The sequence below is a fragment of the Nansenia antarctica genome, assembly GCF_963989245.1.
Source record: "Nansenia antarctica genome assembly, chromosome: 11".
Lineage (NCBI taxonomy): Eukaryota > Metazoa > Chordata > Actinopteri > Argentiniformes > Microstomatidae > Nansenia > Nansenia antarctica.
Window position 1 is genome coordinate 10,743,054 of NC_137681.1, and position 21,638 is coordinate 10,764,691.

At 43.2% G+C, this 21,638-nt stretch overlaps 3 protein-coding genes across 4 annotated transcripts; 2 read left to right on the forward strand and 1 right to left on the reverse strand.

Moving 5' to 3' along the window:
• Nucleotides 1-435: 435 nt before the first annotated feature.
• gnptg (N-acetylglucosamine-1-phosphate transferase subunit gamma) lies at nucleotides 436-5,705 on the reverse strand. 2 transcript variants are annotated; one of them, XM_080542188.1, is made up of 11 exons: nucleotides 5,581-5,705; nucleotides 5,043-5,100; nucleotides 4,750-4,817; nucleotides 4,370-4,424; nucleotides 4,070-4,153; nucleotides 3,801-3,894; nucleotides 3,441-3,555; nucleotides 3,112-3,194; nucleotides 2,704-2,829; nucleotides 2,387-2,468; nucleotides 436-1,429 (listed from the first exon to the last, which is right to left on the reverse strand). In XM_080542188.1, the coding sequence occupies exons 1-11, from the start codon at nucleotides 5,645-5,647 to the stop codon at nucleotides 1,347-1,349; spliced, it is 915 nt and encodes a 304-aa protein (XP_080398314.1). In that variant the 5' UTR covers nucleotides 5,648-5,705; the 3' UTR covers nucleotides 436-1,346. The 2 variants fall into 2 exon arrangements, with proteins under 2 accessions (XP_080398314.1, XP_080398315.1); XM_080542189.1 differs by having other exon boundaries at nucleotides 5,043-5,097; nucleotides 5,581-5,696.
• Nucleotides 5,706-5,889: 184 nt separating this feature from the next.
• On the forward strand, nucleotides 5,890-8,947 carry tsr3 (TSR3 ribosome maturation factor). The gene is made up of 6 exons (XM_080542617.1): nucleotides 5,890-6,273; nucleotides 6,416-6,629; nucleotides 6,922-7,115; nucleotides 8,016-8,183; nucleotides 8,347-8,401; nucleotides 8,748-8,947. Exons 1-6 carry the CDS (start codon nucleotides 6,153-6,155, stop codon nucleotides 8,863-8,865), a joined length of 870 nt encoding a protein of 289 aa, XP_080398743.1. The 5' UTR covers nucleotides 5,890-6,152; the 3' UTR covers nucleotides 8,866-8,947.
• Nucleotides 8,948-10,107: 1,160 nt separating this feature from the next.
• Nucleotides 10,108-20,747, forward strand: pdpk1b (3-phosphoinositide dependent protein kinase 1b). The gene is made up of 14 exons (XM_080541756.1): nucleotides 10,108-10,219; nucleotides 12,588-12,863; nucleotides 13,309-13,351; nucleotides 13,712-13,849; nucleotides 14,423-14,567; nucleotides 15,023-15,120; nucleotides 15,292-15,367; nucleotides 15,479-15,547; nucleotides 15,722-15,818; nucleotides 15,996-16,169; nucleotides 16,428-16,657; nucleotides 16,901-16,958; nucleotides 17,626-17,778; nucleotides 18,111-20,747. The coding sequence occupies exons 1-14, from the start codon at nucleotides 10,196-10,198 to the stop codon at nucleotides 18,222-18,224; spliced, it is 1,695 nt and encodes a 564-aa protein (XP_080397882.1). The 5' UTR covers nucleotides 10,108-10,195; the 3' UTR covers nucleotides 18,225-20,747.
• Nucleotides 20,748-21,638: the final 891 nt, after the last annotated feature.

A 21,638-nucleotide genomic window follows, 5' to 3' on the forward strand; every position in this document is an offset into this window, starting at 1 on the left:
TTCAACGGTCATAGAACGGTCAGTTAAAAGTCTTTCTGTTGCTAACTTGAGTGATGTTAACAGTATCTACTGTTAACATCACTAAGGTTAGCGAAACAAAGCTAGCTGACTTCAATGTTAACAGGATAATGTAAAATTGTTGGCCACCAATGGAATTATGCTAATGTTATCGTTGGGGGTCCGCCATGTTTACAGTTAGTTTGTAAAGACTTTTAACTGACCAGAGCGTATTTACGAACGCACCCTTAGTGCTATGCAGGTGGGCTTAGCACATTTCTTCTTTGACTAATAACATCTCATCAATTCCCATCCCCAGATGTTGATAATGGCGGTGGTGAGGGAGTGCCAGAGGTGGTGGTTGAAATCCCAGATGATGACTTCTCTCAAGATGAAGAGTCGGAGGAGATGAATTATCCCATCGGTGCGGTGAAACGCTTTAGGGAAGTGGCCCGCGAAGAGGATGACATCTCCATCTTTGTCAAGCACCTGGAGCGTAAGCTGAGGAAACTGAAGGACACCAGAATTCTCCTGCAGCTACAGAACGAAATAGAAAGGCTTGTTTCCGGGCACTGATGAGCCAGACGGCCACTGGAAACCACCAAGAGATGGACTCGTGGTTTTGACTGAAAGAACAACTTTGATACTCTAGTCTAGCTAAATAAGGATGAACAAATATTACACTCAGCTGTTAAATCAGCTGTTTGGCCCCCTTATCTTTATTATTATTATTTTAGAAACAAGATGCTCAAAAACAAAATGCCTTTCAAGTGAAAGAACAACAACTTGTTGTTCACTCTAGATAAACTCAGTTGTAAGGTCAGGCACCATGAGCCACCTTATCATTGCTGTCATGGTTAAAGCAAGATGGCTTGAACTTGAAGCGTAATTTTTTTTCTTCTGTAAAATGTCAAACATGTGCATCTTCCAGGCAGCTCAGTGAAGACGAATGAAAGTAATTAAGAATGTCAGCTATTGTCCCCATAGCACTCACTGTTAGTCCCTATTACACATGAAAGAACAAGACATTCATACAATTGTCAACATTTTAGTAAACACATGATTTAAATACTAGTTTGAAGAACTTGTGTCCTGTATTTGCCGTCTGTCTTTGTCTGTTGTGTGACATCTTCCCTTTCTCTGCCGTGACTTCAGTCAGAGCCTGGTCCACTCTGAAGCCATGGGTGAATAGTCGATCCTTTTATCCCGTCTCCTAAAAGCATTGGATGCATTTTGAGAAGGAGAGAATGTGAGGAAAAGAGAAAATACTATTGGTTTTATGTCTCCATCCATTGGTATTATGTCATTAGTATTGTGTCTTTGTCTATGCGATGTTTGGGCCAGAGATCTCAAAGCATGTCTCGGATGAGGCCGTTGTCTCCTCGCAGGTGGCGGTCCTGAACCGTCACACTCACTGGACCCCTTGCATTACCTGTCAACGGACGGGAGGTAAATAAAGGGGTAAACATCAAGACAAAACAACACAATAAGTTCCCTTTATCACACCGAAAGTGGGAAATTAATTTAGCTTCCAGCTTCACACACCCGTAACAAGCATCCAGCATTCCTGTTCAAACATGTTTACATTTCACAGCCAAATGCTCTAGTGACATACTGTATAACATGTGGAGTGATTCTTTTCTTACAGTTACTGTGTAAGTCGGAGTGAACATTTTTATTTCATCATTGATAGGGGTGTAACGGTATGCAAACTTTTCGAATCAGTACGTGTCACGGTTAATTTTCGGGTTCAAAAGACATTTCAGGATTAATAATGATTGACAATGCTTTGCTCATCCCTGTGTGACAATCGATCATATCGGATCCTAGATTCCATTAAGAATACCCAAAATACTATTTCACCATGCCCTCATGTTAAGATAAATCGGCTTGCGAGGAGTTAACGCTCATGCCAATAACTGTATAATCCATCTCATTAACAATGCATGTGAACATTAGACATTGATGGTAAACTGTGATAACCTGGGGGGTATTCCATCAACGTCACTCCTGGGATTTATCAAAATAAGCCTGGATTGTCCTTTAGCGACGTTGATGGTCACGATTATGTTGTTTTGTTTTAACAGAAAATGAAAATAGAGAATCAACAATGGTTGATTGACACACTGCGAATTCTGACCAATCATAAAACTGTTAGCAAGTGCGTGGTGTTGAGCGTATTCAGAACCACAGCAGACCACTACTGACAATCTCTGTGGCGTGCGTGCAAGCATGCGTACTGGCTGAGATTACAGTCGGTAAAAGAATGCTGTATTTGTTCGGTACATACGCGTACCGAACCGAAGGACCCATCCCGAAAATGTTCGGTTCGAATACGTGTACCGTTACACCCCTAATCATTGGTCATAGGGTGCTCTGTGAGCCTCACCTGCCTTTGGTCCGTAGGGAATGTTATATTGAATGAGGATATCCTGTAACCTCTCTATCTCTTCTGTCTGTTTGCGGTATTCCTAAACAAAACAAGCATCCATAGATATAGTCAAATATAGGACCTGTCCAGAAACCACAACTACTCCTACTCCCTAGACAGTTAGATCTGAGAGGATTATTTGGGTAAACAAGATGGCAATAATTCGGGAGGTCCTCTCAGATCTACACTTGTCTAGGGAGTAGGAGCTAGGGGTTGTTTTGGACCATGCCATTCTGTCAACAACACCATGTGTTCCAAGCGAATCTCCTTAGTACCTCGTTGCATTTCTGTAGGGACGTCTGTGTCCTGGAAGTAGTCGTGACCTCCTGTTTCTCCTTCACCTTCAGGCTCTTCAGGAAGCCAGCATCTTCGAAGATATCTCTCAGGAGGTTGTTGTACCCCTGAAATACGGATGCTATACATGTTAGATAGGGTTTTTACACTCTACAGAGCTGAGCTGCACTGGGCTGGCATGGTTGGCTTATGTATCCACCATAGTTGTTACAGTGCTGGAAAGGACAATATGAAAAGAGAATCGTCAGTGTGGACTGAGTCGCAATCGTCGACCATTGTCGTAAGACCATGGTCATATACTGTAGGTAGAAGGCTAGACTCTGTAGGTTCCCTTGCAGGACCGTGATAAAGCTGTGTAATGACAGTGCTAGTAATGACTGGTTTATTACCTGTTCAGTGATGAGATCCTCATAGCGGGCCTGCTCAGCCTCGTCCCATTCCTTCTGTAGCTTCTCACTCAGGGTTGGGTACACTGAATGAGAATACACACACACACATCAGCAGCCAAATCAAGCCCAAGTGACTCCTCCTAGCCACTCCTGTATGTTAAAGAGGATTAGCAAAGTGTCAGTCGCCTATGAGGCAAAATACAGCCACATTAGCCATATTGCTTACTGTACATCCATTCAACCCTCTCAGGTCCATAAAAGTGTCTGGGGCTAGGGGTTCATCTGAGATCCAGTGTTGAATGAAGAGACGGTGCTATTATTTGTCTTACCTAAGAGAGAGTGGGGGTGGCACACTAGTGGAGTCTCGAAGGTGAGAGAGTACACACAAGTGGTGGGCTCTGATACCTGGGCCAGCTTGCTGCTCCCTCCACAGGTCAGAATCACCTGCAGAATAAAGATGGGAGAATTCACTTGGATCTCACAACAACATCATTAGGCCTTGCCTTGTCAGGCATTTCAGGAAACGTACTAACTGGGTTTTTGAGGTGTGTCTCAATACCCTATCCTTCTCCCTGAAGTACTTATACACTCCTGCTCACACTCATCCATTGCTTTAAAAGCCATGTAGGGGGGGGTGAAAAACAAGAAGGTTTGGGACGCACTGACTGTCTTGGTGAAATAGCCCCTACCTTGGTCTGTCTGTTCTTATTCCCACAGGGGTCTCCTTCCCTCATCCACATGGCCAAGAAGGTGTTGTTGACAATTTCCCACTCCTGCCAGATGCTGTTGGGATAACAGAGGGGATAGAAATAAGTCAAGACAGTTATGGCAGATTCCTGAGTGTACTCATCCAAGGGAGGCTGGTGGAAGCAGAAATCAGAGGACAGGCTCATTGTAATGAATGGAATAGAATGAAGAATCAAACATGCATGTTTTCTGCTATGGAGGATTCACTCACCCCAGTATGCCACTGTAGGCATTCCACCTGAACGACTGCTCATGCTGGGTGAGGTTGTGGAATGGACAGAATTCATATTTATACCTAGAGTGAAATAACATAATTAATGAATTTGTAGTAAATAAATGCAACTCATATCCCCCCACCCACTCACACAGCCTCTTAAGTTGCCAGAGATGTACTGTAAATGAACTTGAGGTCAGCATCTTGTCAAAACTGATATGGAAAACAAAACAGATCTCACAGATCACCGACCTCAGGCCGTGCTACAGTATGTCTTGGTGCATACTCAATACTTACGTAGATTCTATGTAACTGAAACACTTCCCAGCCAGTCGATGTAGATGTACCGGGCCTTAAAAATAGAAATAGCACTATCATTGAAAGAACTATTGAAAGTAAAAATGAGTGTGCTGTCAGTTTACTGTACACGAAAAGAGAATCTAGTTCTCAATCTGTACCCTTGTTGTCAGTTACCAATTGATGACCAATTGAATTAATTTACCTTTGGATTAAGTCACCCTCCTTCTAGATAACTTGATTCATTGTGCCACTGCTACATAGAAAGCCTTGGTGTGGATACATTTCCCTGGTTCTGGTGACAGCACAGCTGTTATACTGTAGATATAATGGACATCTGACCAAAACGCTTCAGTCAATCTAGTGAAGTTTTCTTTTACCTGACACTGGTGATGGAGTCACTCTGGGCTGAAGTCTACTACCTTGAGCCAAGAAGGGATTGTTGAGCCTGGACAGATATAAACAGAGCCTTCGATAAAGCAATGGTCGATCAGTGGAGGCTGGTGGAGGTAGAAATCGGAGGACGGGCTCATTGTAGCCTAATCTAATGCATGGAATGGATTTCTGCCTTCACGACCTCCACTGTGGTCGATACACTGCATATGAATCTGCTTTAAAACTTGAGTTTTAGAATATAAACATCCTGTCATTGTAGAGTAAAAAAACTATTTACCCAAATGTATTTGGTTCCTCCACAATCTTCATTTTACCAGCATTTGCGTGGGGCACTGCTACAGATGAGAAACAGGAGAGCAAATCACACTAGGCTATTTAATAGAAATGTAGCTACTTTTTTCCACTGCATCCATTTCTTATACGACACCCTGCTTCTAATACATAATAAGATAAAGACAAAGGCAGTTAAATGGATATACAATAGTCACATCAATGTACAGCACAGTGTTTTATTTGTATAGTATAGTATAGTGGATAGTGTATATAGCCTTTATTTATGTAAACCAGCTCTTTTTCCCTTCTTGTTTTTAGTATTTCTTTCCTAGCACCAGGGGACCCCCCCCCCCCCCCCCTCCCAAATTTCGTTGTATGGTACCTGTACTGTATAAATGACAATAAAGACCATTCATTCATTCATTCATTCATTCATTCATTCACATCAATGAAACTTTGGACAGGGCAGTAACACAATGCGGAAATTACAGCAGGCAGGTTATTTTTGCAGCAGCTAGCGAAATCAAGTTAATAACACTCACTCAGTAGGGTAAGATAGAGAATACATGTCCTCAAAACAGGACATATCCTCGTAGCTGGATAATACATAATTAAAATAAGTTTAACTTGACTTTGACGAGCCTCAGTCTTCACGTCAACAGCGAGGTTCCTCTGTCATGTTTTGAGGATCTACATTTCCAACACCAGACACGTGATCACCTGGGGAAGTAAATCAGCTGATCAAAACACTGGACTGCGCATGTGTCGTCTCAGTGTACACACACACTGAGACAACGCATGCGCAGTCCAGTATTTTGATTATGTGTGAGCGCGTGCGGTACGTGAAGGTATGAACCATATCTCGTACATTATAATCAATTGAAACTAACGTGATATCGGTCTTTAAACCATAGAAAAGAGGATTACATATACTTAATAAATAAGGAGCTGGAGTTACTGAATGCTGTCGTCTCGGTAGCAGTTTATTGAGCAAGACATTCGCCATCCATGTGCACAAGTTTGGCTGGATACTATGTAGCTTACTAGTTGCATTTGTTACATTTTACATTTAGTTACTCTAATTATTAACGAGACATAATCGAACACAGTTGCCATGGGACGAAAGAAGCAGGGCAAATTCGAGCGACCCGTGAACAAGGGGAAAGACAAACGACACAGGATGAAAGGGAAATCTCTCGAGACTTTCACAGAAGAAATGCATGGTGCATTGCAAGGTACAGTAAAGCCCTCTCTGACGGCGGAGAGCCAAACTACTACATTACAGTAGTCAATGATATGAGGGATTGTGCTCACACTCATGTACACTGTCACTTATCATCATATATTCATGTATTCTATGTGTCCTCTGTGTCTCAGCATCTCTGCACCCAGAGGATGGAGGAGAGGCTTCTGCCCAAGTGAAGCTGCCATGCCCCTTGGCCATGTGGGAACTGGGTCACTGCGACCCCAAGCGTTGCACAGGCAGGAAGCTGGCCCGCAAGGGCTTCGTTCACAACCTGCGTCTCAACCAGAGGTTCAGTGGCCTCATACTCAGCCCCATGGGCACCAAATATGTGACCCCACTAGACAGGTGAGTGGTGCTGTACATATGAGACACACACATACACAGGCGGGGTCCAGGCAGTATTGTCAGTCAGTTGGCACGCATCAACGAACGGTTGCGTATTGTGCAGCCTGGCATAAGATTGCATGGTGTCGTTGGCTGCATGTTAAATGCTTATCCAGGTGTTGTGAGATCTGGTAGGTGGCTGCAATGTAGTTACCATGGAAGCACTGATCTATATACAATAGAATGTGACCGAAAACTCTGGTCTCTACCTCTGTAGAAGACGGTTTACGTGATGCGGTCCCGTGTGTTTCAGGGAGATTGTGGCTCAGTGCGGAGTGGCAGTCATCGACTGCTCCTGGGCCAAACTTGAGGAGACTCCCTTCAATAAGATGGTGGGGAGTCACCCACGGCTGCTGCCCTACCTGGTGGCAGCCAACCCTGTCAACTACGGCAAGCCCTGCAAGCTGTCCTGTGTCGAGGCCTTCGCTGCCACCTTCTGCATCGTGGGTAAGCCTGGAGATGCTCTGAAGTTGGGATTGCCATTACTGCTGCCTGTGTGATGATTGATTATCATGAATAAGGGTTTTGTTTAATGTGTTTTTATTGTGATGTGTATTGATGTATATTGGAGGAATCAAAGAGAATAGAATACAGAACTGTATTGTCCATCCGAGGAATTTGCATTTGATATCTCCTTACAAGAATTATAATAATGATAATCACATCATACACACCCAGATAGTAAGCGGTGCAGGTTTCACAGAATTCCATTTCTATTGTTCAAGGAGTGGCCGTTGGTAATTTACATTTCAAACCCATTTTAACTTGTGATGACAACTACAGTTTTTAATGTACACAGACATAATATGTATCAAAATGTTTACCTGGGTCCCAGGATTCCTATGGTGTTCATATCTAAGCTAACATTTATAGTTTTTTTAATATTCAGTGTTTGAAAACCATGCTCCCCATTCACACAAATGGTGGAATGTTCAAAACTCCACTCTAGCAGTAGCTGGTAATTTCCATTTCAAACCCATTTCTAACTTGTGACCGCAACAACCGTTTTTTAAGGTACACAAAATATATTATATATCTGCATCTGGTTCCCAGGATTCCTACGGTGTGAATATCTAAGCTGTGACATTTATATTTTCTGAGATAGAGTTGTCTGAACCTGGGCATGCTTTTCTCAAGCTTGTATTGCCGGGCATGTGATGCATAGGCGACTCCTGATTGGTTTGAATCACATGCTACGGACACACACACATACACACACACTAGTACTATGTTACGTATAGAAGCGGCTGCACTGCTTAAAAATAGTGACTGACACAGACTATACACACAAGGAAAAATCAACTGAAATAGAATGTTTGAAATGAGAGATGTTCTGGAATTCTGCAGGCTTCCGGGAGCTGGCTATGATCCTCCTGAGCAAGTTTAAGTGGGGGATGGTGTTCCTGGAGCTCAACAAGATTGTACTGGAGCGATATGCTGCCTGTCACTCCGAGGAGGAGCTGCTGACTGTGGAGAAAGAGTACATCAATGCACCCCCAGAAGAACTGGGATTCGGTAAGATTCTACAGAAAATAATCTAAAGAGACTTCCTTCCCCTCCTTGTTTCCTTTCCTTCCCTTCATCTGCATTCATATGGAAAAGCAGGGGAGGTGAAGGAAATGTTCAATTTAAATCCAACTTTTCCCCCATATAAACTCATAATCTTTTGTCTTTGCAGATCCATTCGATGTTGACTCGGGAAGAGAATGTATGAATCTAAACAGACCCCAGTGGTGAGAGACTTTGGCCCTATCCCAAATCGATCTGTCGTACCTAACCTACCTCCCATGCACTTCTGGAGCCCAGAGAAAGCCCTCAGTTAGGCTTGGTGCACTTTCTACAATTGTACAGCTATCCAGTACACAATTGCATATACAGAGTAGGGGCTAGGGGTCTGTTTTGTACAGGTCACTCTATATATGTTGCCATTTAGACACTTGGCTGATATTGCACCAACAATCTAAATCTTGTTTGACAAGCAACCAGGTATACTTATGCTTTCTTCCATTCTAGAAGAATCTATTGTATCATGCCGTTTAAGTGTGTGTGTTAAAGGTGTTGCATGTTTCCTGTCTACAGTGGTACTGAGGAAGAGGATGACTCTGACAGTGGGGAGGAATCTGAGACGTCAGAAGATGATGACAATGACGACGGTGATGATGATGATGACGAGAAGGAGAAAGAAATCAGGAAGTGATAACAAAGAGGAATAGACATGAAAGCTGTCAGATATGCAATGAGGAATATGGATGGAGGGGACTGAATACAAGAAAGAAATGGAGGCCATTTGGGAAATGATGTATACTTCTTATGAATTCTATATATATTTTAATACATGTCCCAATAAGTTAATGGTGATCAATTTCAATATAAAATATTTAACACCTACTGTATTTGTGTGCGAGTCAAATGATGATTCAGTGATCAGATAAAGTGAAGTCCAAAAATGGGCACAGTATCTTGCATTCAAATTACAGGGGCACATCCAAACATGTCACCAGCTCACCAGAGGTACAGTATGTTGTTTGAGTAAAGTTTGTTTTGTTGGCTCTAAATAAAATGTCATTTGTGATCATGTTCCCTGCAAGAAGAGAAGGGTGGTTCAGTTATGGAACCTATGAGACATGATGTGTCAGACACTAAAAAAAGATAGTTTTGATGGTTACAGTATGACTAAAGAGGGAGTGAATAGCCTTTTCTCCTGATGATTTGTCATCATTGGGATTCACAAGAGATGTAAGGTGAAGCCTGGACCAGAAACCAGCTGCGAACCTCTTTGTCACGGTACAATATGCTGTCAGTCACCAAGAACGTCACGGTACAATATGCTTTATAAAATCCAGACGCATCTCTTAGGGAAACTTGTTCATTGTATGTTATAGACGACTGTCTGTCAATGATGAGAATGTTTTGGTCTGTGCTATTGACATTGAGAGACTAGATAGGCTAATTGGGGCTGGAGTCAGTAAGTAGCAAGAGCAAAAACATATTGAATATCAGCAATGCGATGTTTCTTAAAACATAATTCGTGATCTTAGAATGATAAGGTTCTATCTCCGTTTAGGGTAGTTCAGAGATATTGAGCGTCAAAGTTCTTACATGCCATTATGTTTTGTGAGATTGAACCTTTGTATTATATGAATTACTAACTCAAAAATGTCAACATTTTAAAAATAACACCACACAGGCGTTAATAAACACCTAATGGATCAGATTATGTAAAAAAAAACTCAATTTTGACAAAAATGGAGATAGAACCTTATAATTCTAACGTCACGATATGTAGACGTTTTTGACGACTTTTCTCTCTGACCGCCTTCATGTTAATGAAGTTGAGTAGAAACGCGGTCTGGGTGGAGGGGGCGGGGCCAGGGAAGTGAAGGGGGCGGGGCCAGGGAAGTCTCCTCTCCTGTCTTTGCGGTAACATTGTTGTGGAACGACGTCACAGCTATGAAGGCGCAGAGGCAGCCATTACTGGAGCTTCTGTAATTATTTTATTCCAAATTAAATACTCGCGGAAGACCTCCATGGCAAGAGCCACAAGTCAATTAGTGAGTATTGCAACTTTCCACTGAATCTCAGTTCGAAGCCGTTGTTCAACATGTACTATGTAGCGGTAGTTAGACAACATTTTGCGATGCGTTGGGGGCCTTCGTTTCAAACAGCGGTAACACCAGGAGAAGGACCTCTGAATGGCTATCTGGCTAGGTAACCTATGCTAAGCTAACGAGCTACTCCCGTCGGCAGAGACCGCAGTGGGGCTAACCTATGCTAAGCTAACGAGCTACTCTAGCTTAGCTTACAGCTTTGCATAGTATATGGGTAGTTTGATAGACCTTACATCTGGCTCAACATTATGAGTGGGTTGGATTTGTACACCAGTCTGTGATGAGGGAAACCCGTAGTGCAGTATTGTCTCGATGTTATAATTATTGTTACGCGCTTTTTTAATGTTATGCTAACTAGTCCAGCCAGCCAGCAAGCTAGCATGCTAGCTAGTAGTGTTGTGGTTAGCTGTCAGCTACACACCCCAAAGCTCCTGATATTAGCTGTGTGACTGAGAGAGATGGTGAACTTTGTAATGTGTGTTTCGATGTCTCTTTCGATGATGAGTTTGATTGGTGATCAACCTGGCCATCGATCAGAGGACTTGGAGTGACAGCTCTGTCTAAGTTGGGTCGTTCACCCAAACTGTAAAGTTGCGCCCTAACTCCGGCTAGCTGCTACTAGCTAACACCATCATCATCAACACACTTTGCTGGTGAACATTTGCCCATCATCACAGGAGCAGCGACCCAGCTACCAGGCCACACCTTGGGGACTGTCGCAGCCTCACTAAAGATCACTTACTTACTCGAGATTTCATCTGGCCCTTTTTTATGAAGTACCTGTGCATCTGACAGACAGTCACCTATTTGACAGTTAGCTAGTTAGCTACTCAATGAATGTAGCTTAGGCCTAACGCTAAGCTATCTTTAGCTAGCAAGTACCCCCGAACTTGAAGCTTAAGTTTGAGCTGCCTGTGTTATGTGTGACTGTCTAGTATTGACATGTTTAATATGATTGGGGAAAATGGACTGTCTGGCCCAATGAATCACGTTGCAATTGGCTTTCTAAATGAAACGACCTTTGCGTTGGACGTTGGCGTCCGTGCTGGTTAGTGCTGGTTAGCATTAGCTTGTTAGCTGGCTCACAACATGGTAGGCAGGATGCTACTGGCTAATGGAAATGCAGCACATGATACAGATGGCTTCTGATGACGAGTCTATCAACTTTGTTTTTCCATGTCTAGTGTATTTAAACGTGAGTGTGTGTGTGTGTGTGTGTGTGTGTGTGTGTGTGTGTGTGTGTGTGTGTGTGTGTCGTGTAACGTCAGTGTTTGGTGTCACTGGCTTTACGGTCACATGGAGGATGTCTTTGATTTTTCATCATCAGAGAAAAGGGCTGGGCCATTCTGTTACTACTATCACAAGCTAACACGTTGAAAACCACAATGTGGTCTTGTGTATAAGGTTGTCATCATAACCCCTGGTTACTCGATCCCTCCACATGGGTGAGAAAGGTGTGGTCAGTTACTGGCTGTGGTGACCAGGAATAGCCCAGATGAGTCAAGGTTGAGGGGTGGCCATGTTTTGGTAATGAAATACTGTAAGACCCAGTTTTCAGGTTAAAATATATGCCAGCCCTAGTACATCCTCTATTTAGCATATGAGGATATAACTTGGGTGATATGCTTACAGAGATATTCACTCGTTTATTTCCTTCTTAATATGTTTACATCTCAAACTTTAAATTAGAACTTCTTTCACCTGCTCGTACTGGAATAATACCCGCTGCTGTTAAGTGAGGAATAGTGTTGTTCATGGTTTGTAACCAATTCACCTACAGTATCAGTAGTTATGTAAGAAGTGATGAAAAGGTATTCATTTGAGTATTACTAGACTCAGTCTTGGTTTATGTGCCGTGAGAGTTAGCTGACATCCTCTTGAGGACCGTAGTCCCACCAGAGAGAAGCCAAGCTGTTTTGTTCACACCGACCCCCTTAAAGGTCTGTAAATGAACAGAACAGGAATGTTTCCTCAATGTTTTGTGACAAGATGCCCAGAGTTTAGGGGTCAGCTCCTCTAGCGAGGCATAGGAAAGTGAATGAAATCATTACAAGATAAGGTTTGTGCTCTAAACATTTGAATTAACCTCAAGTAGACTTCTGCCATCTGTCTCAATTGATGATGGTCCATTGGAATGTCCCATTGCTTTAGGTGTTATGCAGCTGGAGATCAGTATGGTGTGTGATATGCTGCTCCCCCCTAATGATATTATCATGTCCAATACATTCCCCCACTTGACTTCACCTTCCCATCATCTTGCAGTATGATGTTATCTAATGACGCCCATTCTCTTCTCTCCACCTCCCTATAGTATGATGTTGTGCCCATTCAATCCAGCGTTGTCATCTGTTCCTGCCCACATCCATCAATGGTAAGAAACCAGCCCGACTCCTGCTCGCCACTTGCTATCCCAGGCGCAAGTAGCAGCCACTGCCCCAGCATGGAGGGTCCAGCAGCCTCTGAGGCCCGGCCCACTGCAGCGGGCAAGCCTGCCAGCCAGGGCTCCATCCAGGCCCCGCAGCCACGCAAGAAGAGGCCAGAGGACTTCAAGTTCGGCAAGATACTGGGAGAGGGCTCCTTTTCGACCGTACGTCTACTACTACTACTACTAATACTACTACTAACTATATATAATAATAATATTATAATAATCGATTGCATTTATGTAGTGCAAATCTAGACACCCAAAGCGCTAACATTGTATGGGGTTGAACTCCCCTCATTTCTACTAAAGAGAGTTAAGTGAAAGTACAGTAGTACTACAGCGTTAGCAATGTCTCATGCATTCCTTTTGGCTTATGAGTTAGACCCAGATAGATGTTGTTACATGCTAGCATTCTTGTGGCCATATACGAACCCTAGTGACTCATCTTCAGTTCATGTTAATTGATCAGAGAATGGCTGAGTTTGTTCCATTGAATGTCTCTTCTACTCCTCACCTTGGTTACACACCGAGGGATGAAGGGAGTGGATGTTATTGGACTTGTTGACATGTGGCGTTCTCTTCAAACAGTGTATCTTTATTTTCATAGGTTGTCCTGGCAAGAGAACAGTCAACGGCAAAAGAATATGCAAGTAAGTGGGTGTTTATGGAAACAAAATGGAATTATTCCATTGTTAAATACGTGCTGCTCTGCATTGCCGTGGTACAGTATATTTGCATATGTTTCGAAGAATTGATGGGAGTGTGAAGTTTCTTGTTGTTGTTGTGGTTCTCTTTGGTTCACTGCTGTGTATTGACTTGATCACACATACTTTTGTAGTAACTGTTTACTCTACGAACAATTGTATTAAAATATGCTGTCTGTCACACACTTGGTGACAGTATTTTGATAGAATGTTATCAGAATAGTCAGTGTGATACTCCACAGATATACAGGCTAAGTAAAGTGTTACCAATGGACTGACGTCTGTGTTTTTCCTTCTCTCTCCCAGTTAAGATTCTGGAGAAGCGGCATATTATGAAGGAGAACAAGGCGCAGTACGTGAAGCGAGAGAGGGACTTGATGTCAATTCTAGAACACCCGTTCTTCGTCAAACTCTACTTCACATTTCAAGATGATGAAAAGCTGTGTATCCTTTAACAAGCAAGCATCAACAAGTACTTTTGTGTATTTGTCAAGAAGCTTATCAACTTTGGGGGATTTGCATGTTCTCCAGTGAACAGAGGTTATCTCTAATGCTCTGCAAGGCTGTCCTGTTGACGGACTGGTATGAGTGGATTAACAAGACTCTGATGTTTACACGAATATGAGGCAATGGCTCGATGCCTCCATCAAATGTAATGAATGATTTGAATAGTCAACATCGGGGGAGGCTGGTGGAGGTAGACATCGCAGGAGGAGCTCATTGTAGTGCATCGAACGGAATGTGTTTGATACCATTCCTCATTCCATCCCATGCATTACACTGAGACCGTCCTCCGAAGTCTACGTCCACCAGGATCCCCTGGTCAACAGTTGGATGTGGTGCCACCATGTAAGCATCTCCTTGGTTGCTGTAACAGACTGACATTCACACCATGTACAATGAAAACTATATGGGTTGTCATTGAGTGTGTTTTCTTGCCTTAGTTGTAAACATTCGTATTGTGCTTATTTGTTCCATGGAAGAGAAAAAAAGGTTTCCTTAACAACATTCTGTCAGATTTTGGCCTCAGCTATGCTAAGAACGGGGAGCTTTTGAAATACATTCGCAAAATTGGTTCTTTTGATGAGACCTGTACTAGATTCTACTCGGCTGAAATAGTTTGCGCACTAGAATATTTGCATGATAAGGGGATAATACACAGGTAAGAAAGGCCAATACAGGTATATCTGTAACAGGAGAGGCTCATTGTAATGCATGGAATGGTACCGTTCCTAATTCCATTCCATGCCTTACAAATAAACCGTTCTCTGTTTTCTGCCTCCATCAGCCTCCCCTGGTCTGTAATGACGTGTACTTTGCCTGGTCGCCCCAAACAGGTTCTGCTATTATCCAGTAGTGCTGCTGGTGGTGTTTGACATGACAGTGACTGTAATATGACTTTAATAATAGCTCAAACATTCTGGGGCAACTAGGCAAACATGTTACAGGGCAACCATACAATTATAAAGATCGTTATTGTCAACAAACTGTTAAGTGAATACTGTATAGTCGTTTTGAATACATGGACAGTATGTGTTTGCAGATGAAGCTGTGACATTTTCTACTCCTGATGGTGAAACATTCATTCACACCTCTCTCTCTCCTCTCTCCCTTCAGAGACCTTAAACCTGAGAACATTTTACTGAGTGAAGACATGCACGTCCAAATAACAGATTTCGGAACAGCAAAGCAGTTATCCTCAGATAGCAAACAAGGTACGTGTATGATGTACATCCCAGTTTGAGCAGTTCTTCTCAACATGATGCATTCAGTGGGAGCCGTCCTATATGGCGCAGATATGTATGCTTTTGCTCTAGCTAACCAAACAACTGCACGTCACCCAGTTCCCACCGCTGCGCCTGATCGATAATGGTGTTGTTTTGCAGCGAGAGCGAACTCCTTCGTAGGAACTGCGCAGTACGTGTCTCCGGAGTTGCTGACGGAGAAATCGGCCTGCAAGAGGTAACAGGATTCTCTCCAGTCGCCTAACATGACGGGCAGCAGGGGTTTCATGGAGTAGAGTACAGTATTCAAACTGGACTATAATGTTGATATGAACTCTTGTTGTTGCAGCTCGGATCTCTGGGCCCTGGGATGTATCATCTATCAGCTGGTGGCTGGCTTACCACCCTTCAGAGCTGGGTAAGTAGAGGAGCAAGGCTGCTGCAGGCTGATGCACTACACTGTGTACTTCTCCTATCACAGAAGATGTCCTCTAGTGACAGAACCGTCTTCCAACAGCTTTTTGGCGTTTCTCTCACTGTCTTCTCTCCCCCTCTCTTCCTCCTCCTCCTCCTCCTCCCTGACCCCTGACAGAAATGAGTACCTAATATTCCAGAAGATAATCAAGTTGGAGTACGAGTTCCCAGAGAAGTTCTTCCCCAAAGCCAAGGACCTTGTGGAGCAGCTCTTGGTAGGTCATGTTTTACTCATTACAGTCACTAAAAGAGCCTAAGTGATATATAAAGTATGTTAATAATAATGTTATGGCATAATTGGACAATAGTTGATGGCTATTAGTGCATATGGGTGCCTAGCTTCAACTAGGTAAGTAGTTTGTCAACTGTTCCTCTCTTTCTCTCTCCCCCAGTCGCTGGATCCCTCCAAGAGGCTTGGGTGTGAGGAGATGGGGGGCTACGACCCTCTGAGGGGACACCCGTTCTTCGAGACCATCTCCTGGGGAGACCTCCATGTGCAGACACCCCCCAAGCTCACACCCTACCTCCCCGCCATGTCTGAGGACGATGAGGACTGCTATGGAAACGTGAGAAATACAAGCTCAGAGATGAACACACACACACACACACACACACACACACACTTTGATACAAATACATTCAGCAGATGGAAGAACATGGCCCAAATAGATTTGGGTAATTTAGTCAAATGTATTTTGAAGGAATTGATTTGATATGCTTCCTCACACAACCCTATATACAGTACTTAGAGGGGAGTTCTCAAATCTGTCTTACCCGTTTAAATCTCCTCTTCTCTCCCTTCCTCTCAACCCCTCCTCCCTCAGTACGATGACCTCCTGAGCCAGTTCAGCAGCATGCAGGTGGCCCAGTCCAGCTCATCCCACTCCCTCTCCACCACGCCCACGCCAGAGTCCATTCCCCCGCCCCAGCGCTCCAGCAGCAACATAGAGCAGTACATCCACGACCTGGACAACAACTCCTTTGAGCTGGACCTGCAGTTCTCAGACGAGGAGAAACAGCTGCTGCTCGACAAACAGACAGGCGGGAACCCCTGGTAAGTGTGTGTGCGTGTGTGTGTGTGTGTGTGTGTGTGTGTGTGGGGGGGGGGTTATTATGCAGACCTAGAGGTTTTGAGAGTTATGACAAGTGCAGTGTTGACAACATATTGGATTGATAATTGATAACATCGCAGGAGTAGTTGATGTCTTATAAATGGGACTGTATACAACGATTTTCTTCTGATGTACCTGCACTCGAGGTTCAAGCTTGTGGTCCTTATTATTGTTTGTCTCCACAGGCACCAGTTTGTTGAGAATAACCTAATCCTGAAGATGGGCCCCGTGGATAAACGGAAGGTAAGTGATGCCAACATTTCCCATGGAATCTCTGTGAGAAATATTTGTACATTAAGTAGCCTGTTTAGTGTCACTTTTGGCTTATCGGTTTGCAGTAGATTTTGTCAGTAAATGTCTTTAAATCAGCAGAGGTAGAAATCAAAGGATGTGCTCATTGTAATGCATGCAATGTCCGTGCTCATTGCGTTACAATAAGCCCGCTCTTGGATTTCTACCTTCACTGGTAAAGATTCATATGAAGAGAGAAAGAAGATCCTCCAGTCAGTGGTAAGGGGAATTCCCTCTGTGGTGTGGAATGTCACACTCAAGCTGCAGCGCCCTCTGGCGGTCATAACATAACATGCCATGCCATGCCATATAGACAGGGAGGGCATCTACAAACATATTGCTAGCAGCCTACCTTGATATTTCCTTCCACTGTACACATATTGTACTGTCATAGTACTATTGGAGGGGTAAGATGTATAGCCTCTTCAGGTTAGTGTTCAAATGAGTCAGACTGGGTATGAGAATAAAGTTCCTCCTCCATCCATCCCTCCCTCCCCCGCTCTCTCCCTTTATCCCTCCTTCTCTTTCCCTCCGTCCCTCTCGCTCTTACAATATCCCTCCACCCTTCTTTCCTTTTGTCCATCTCTCTCTCCTTCCATCCATCCCCCCACTATCCCAGGGCCTGTTTGCCCGGCGGAGGCAGCTGCTCTTGACTGAAGGGCCACACCTGTACTATGTGGACCCAGTCAACAAGGTTCTAAAGGGGGAGATCCCCTGGTCCCCTGAGCTGCGCCCAGAGGCTAAGAACTTCAAGACCTTCTTTGTTCACACGGTATGTTTAATTTGGACTGCCATTACAGAAGATCACACAGAAAATGTATTTATGTTAAAATCCGTTTCCACAATTATGTTGGGCAGAGACTTTTGGCCATATATTTGGTGAATCTCAATAGTTAACTTTATTAGCTTCATCTTTTGTACTCTTGCTCCAACCATACTGCAAATAAGTGGGTGAATGCAAATTCCCAACTGCCATATCGCTTTCACCTGCCAGGTCATGATCGGTGTGATGAGCAGGAAGCCATGCATATTGAGTTGCAGCTATTGCCTTTCGTCTGATCAATTGATGGGTTTCTAATGACCTTTCTCTGATCAATTTTACAGCCCAATCGAACATACTATCTGATGGACCCCAGCGGCAACGCTGATAAGTGGTGTAAGAAGATCCAGGAAGTGTGGAGAAAGATCTATCACAGGCACCAAAACCCCGGCCTATAGGAGAGCAGTTCCTCCCACTGGTCACTCCTTCCTCCAAGCTCTGGGCCAATCACGGAGCAGAGTAACACCCTCTCTTTAGTGCCCGCCTTCATCACCGCAAATGTAAACAAACTCTTTTAGAGACGCTGGCATCTATGGCATCTAGACCTTGTTTATTTTTCCTTCTCTGAGAAAACAAGCAGAACCAATAGGAAAAAAGAGACACCGTGGGGATTCAGGGTTGCTTTGCTTGTTCTTTGTGCTCTTTGTGAGGCCTCTACTGCGTTTTCCATTCATGTGTGGATGATGATGAGGATGAGACTGCTTCCATGCACATCGGCTTCTTGTACATTCTGCAGGGGAGAGAGAGAGAGAGAGAGAGAGAACGAACGAATGAATGAATGAATGGAGAGAGAAAGAAAGAAAGAAAGAGAGAGAGGACAGGCTGGTCTGTAGAGTTCCACAGGCATAGGTACCGTTTAGGACCATCTCAGTTCCTGCTTCAACTACATCACCAGTCCCAGAACACAATCCAAACCAGAGCCTATCTATCTATCTATCCCTTACAGTAATGATACCTAAACCATATCCTAATACTACATTGTATGCTTCTGTAATCAGACTCTATCTCTATAATACATACTTCATAATCAGAGCAGACCCATCATGAGCCCAGTTCCGTGTCATCACACCCCAACCAACATTACTTTCCCCCAATAAAGTTTCTTTTTGTCAGAGGCCCCCCCCCCCCTCCCCTCCCCTCCCCTCCCCCCTGTCCACATAGTATGATACTCTAATTGGTCCTCCTGGCTCTTGGTACTTCCTGATTGCAGTCCAGTTAATGGTCTAATGTTAGGCCTAATGTTTCAGAGCCGAGTGCTGGTCCCCCCAGTGAGACATGGATGTAAGTCAAGTCTCAAGGCGCTTCAGTCTGGGTTCTAAAGGATTCAGTCTGGGTTCTAAAGGGTCAGTCTGGGTTCTAGAGGGTTCTGGCGCTTCAGTTTGGGTTCTAGCGACTGAGGACAGTCCCTAATACTAGACCAGTACATTGCTTTATAGGGGATGGGTGAACATGCATGCATACATACATACATGCATACATACATACATACATACATACATACATACATGCCACTAGCTTATTACTATCCTATCATAAGACTTCGCTTTAGCTTTCCTGCACGGCCAGTTTCCTAGCTCAGCCTTGTACGTAGCTTTGCTCCCAGGGCACTGGAGATATAGTTTATTCTAGTTAAGGTGGGTATTTTGACTGCATTGGCAACCATGGCTAATATTATTATTATTATTATTATTATTATTATTGAATTATGAATTATTTGGCTGTTCTTTACAATTCACTGGCTATTTCTTTGTGGTTTGAAATACCTTTTAGTTTTTGTCTGGTTCATCTTAAAATGTCCTGTTGAAAACACAAATCGAATGCTGACCACCCCTATGTTGAACAGCTTTTTGAGGATAAGGAAAGCTTCTTCAACAGAGCTCCATGCATACATACAGTACTCTACTATCACTTCTTCTGGGAAGCAATCACAGTCCAGCTGTAGGCAGTCAGTCCCGGGGCAAGATGGCAGCGTTGTCTTGTTGGGTTATCGAGGGTCATTGGGAGTGTCCCTATTGTTTTTCTATGTCCCCAGGCCCGATATACAGTATGGTCAATTGAGAGATTGATTTTTTTGCTCTTTATTTTTCAGAGATATGATAATAGTAATAATACTTTTAATCCTGACATTATTACCTAAAGATCCTCTGTAGGGGTTCCTATCCTCTTCCTCCTCCAGCTGAGACAAATGGCAGAGTGAGGCTGGAGAGGGTGAACAGAGCAGAGGCCTTGGGGGCCCCAGGTTTGGGCTGTACCAGGCTTGGATGTGTCAGCTAAAGAGTATCCATCTATCTATCTGATCCAAATAAATAAAACAGATTAAAATTGCTGTATCTGTCTCTAAAAGTCAAGGAAACACTCTAGAAAAACTGGTGTTTTACTTACTCTACTCTTGCTAGAAACATTTTTAAAAATCAAAAGTTGGGCGGCAAGTCGGTTACATTGTGTATGTAATACTCTACCTGGTTTGTAACCGACTAGAACTGTGATGTACAGACGATGTATTATTGAAATCTGAAGCAAGTAATGCAATGATATTAGGATACAGTTTTTGTATTTTTATTCTTGTATAAGGTTATTTGATGGCTATTGTTTAGCCTCTAGTTCATTCTGTGTTATTTAAATTCTAATATATGAATCATATTTGGATTGTCATGTTCAGGGGCCATGTTGTGTATGTATTGAGATGTAAAGCCTTTGAATGTGAATAATTATTGTAAACTATAATATTTTACAGCTTTTTTCTTACTATATCATATACATTTTCTATTTGCTCAGTGATTTAATCATATTTCTGATAATTTAATGAATCTGTTCCTTCTCTCTCTTGATTATTTGTGCGCTAGGTCAGTAGCTAGTTGTTGAATGAAGACTTTTCCACGTAATGCTTGGTAGTCACGTAAATAAAGCATGTAGGGATTTAGGCATACAAATAAGTGCCACTTGTCCTGTCTTTTGTTTATATCCACACACATGAAATGTATTCTGACTCACATATTCTGATTCTCACACCATAGACAATTAGAATGGGGAACATTGGGATGCATTTTCATGCTTATTGATGATGGATTCACAAGCATAAGCACTGGTCCTGTTTTGGATTAAGAACGCAATGCAATCACTGAGCTACTGTAGCGTGGATGTCATGTTGGGGATGTGTATCATGAAAGAAGTATGCATTTGTGTGTTCAAACAGGCCCATGGCAGAGATTGTATATATTTTCCCAGTCTCTCAGGGATGAGATGTGTCATGTCACCTTAATGGGCGAATGCTCTTGGCCCAGTATTAAAAAATGTCAGAATGATCTAGATTATATTGTGGGATCCACAATCAGATCTAACCGGCAGATGTTCAGTAGTATATTTGAAATCAACTAGCTTGATCTGGATAAGCAGAATCCTGATCCGGATTAAATGTTTTGAAATACCGGGCCCTAAAGTGTCCCCCTCTCCTCATCAGGTCCTTGTATCTGCATGTCCCCTCTCCTCATCAGCACAGTGAAAATCAAAAGTACAGTTGAATAGCCACAGCAATGACATTACGACAGCATGCATAGATACAATTATGTATGAACAATTTTGTATGTTAATGTTTACAGTTTCTAAACCTGACTGAATAAACTGCCACATCAAACAAGCTCATCATTACTTTTGAATGTAGAGCTATGCAACAAACCCACCACTAGTCTCCTCCTCCTCCACTGAGAGCTGCTGTGTGTGTGTGTGTGTGTGTGTGTGTGTGTGTGTGTGTGTGTGTGTGTGTGTGTGTGTGTGTGTGTGTGTGTGTGTGTGTGTGTGTGTGTGTGTGTACAGTA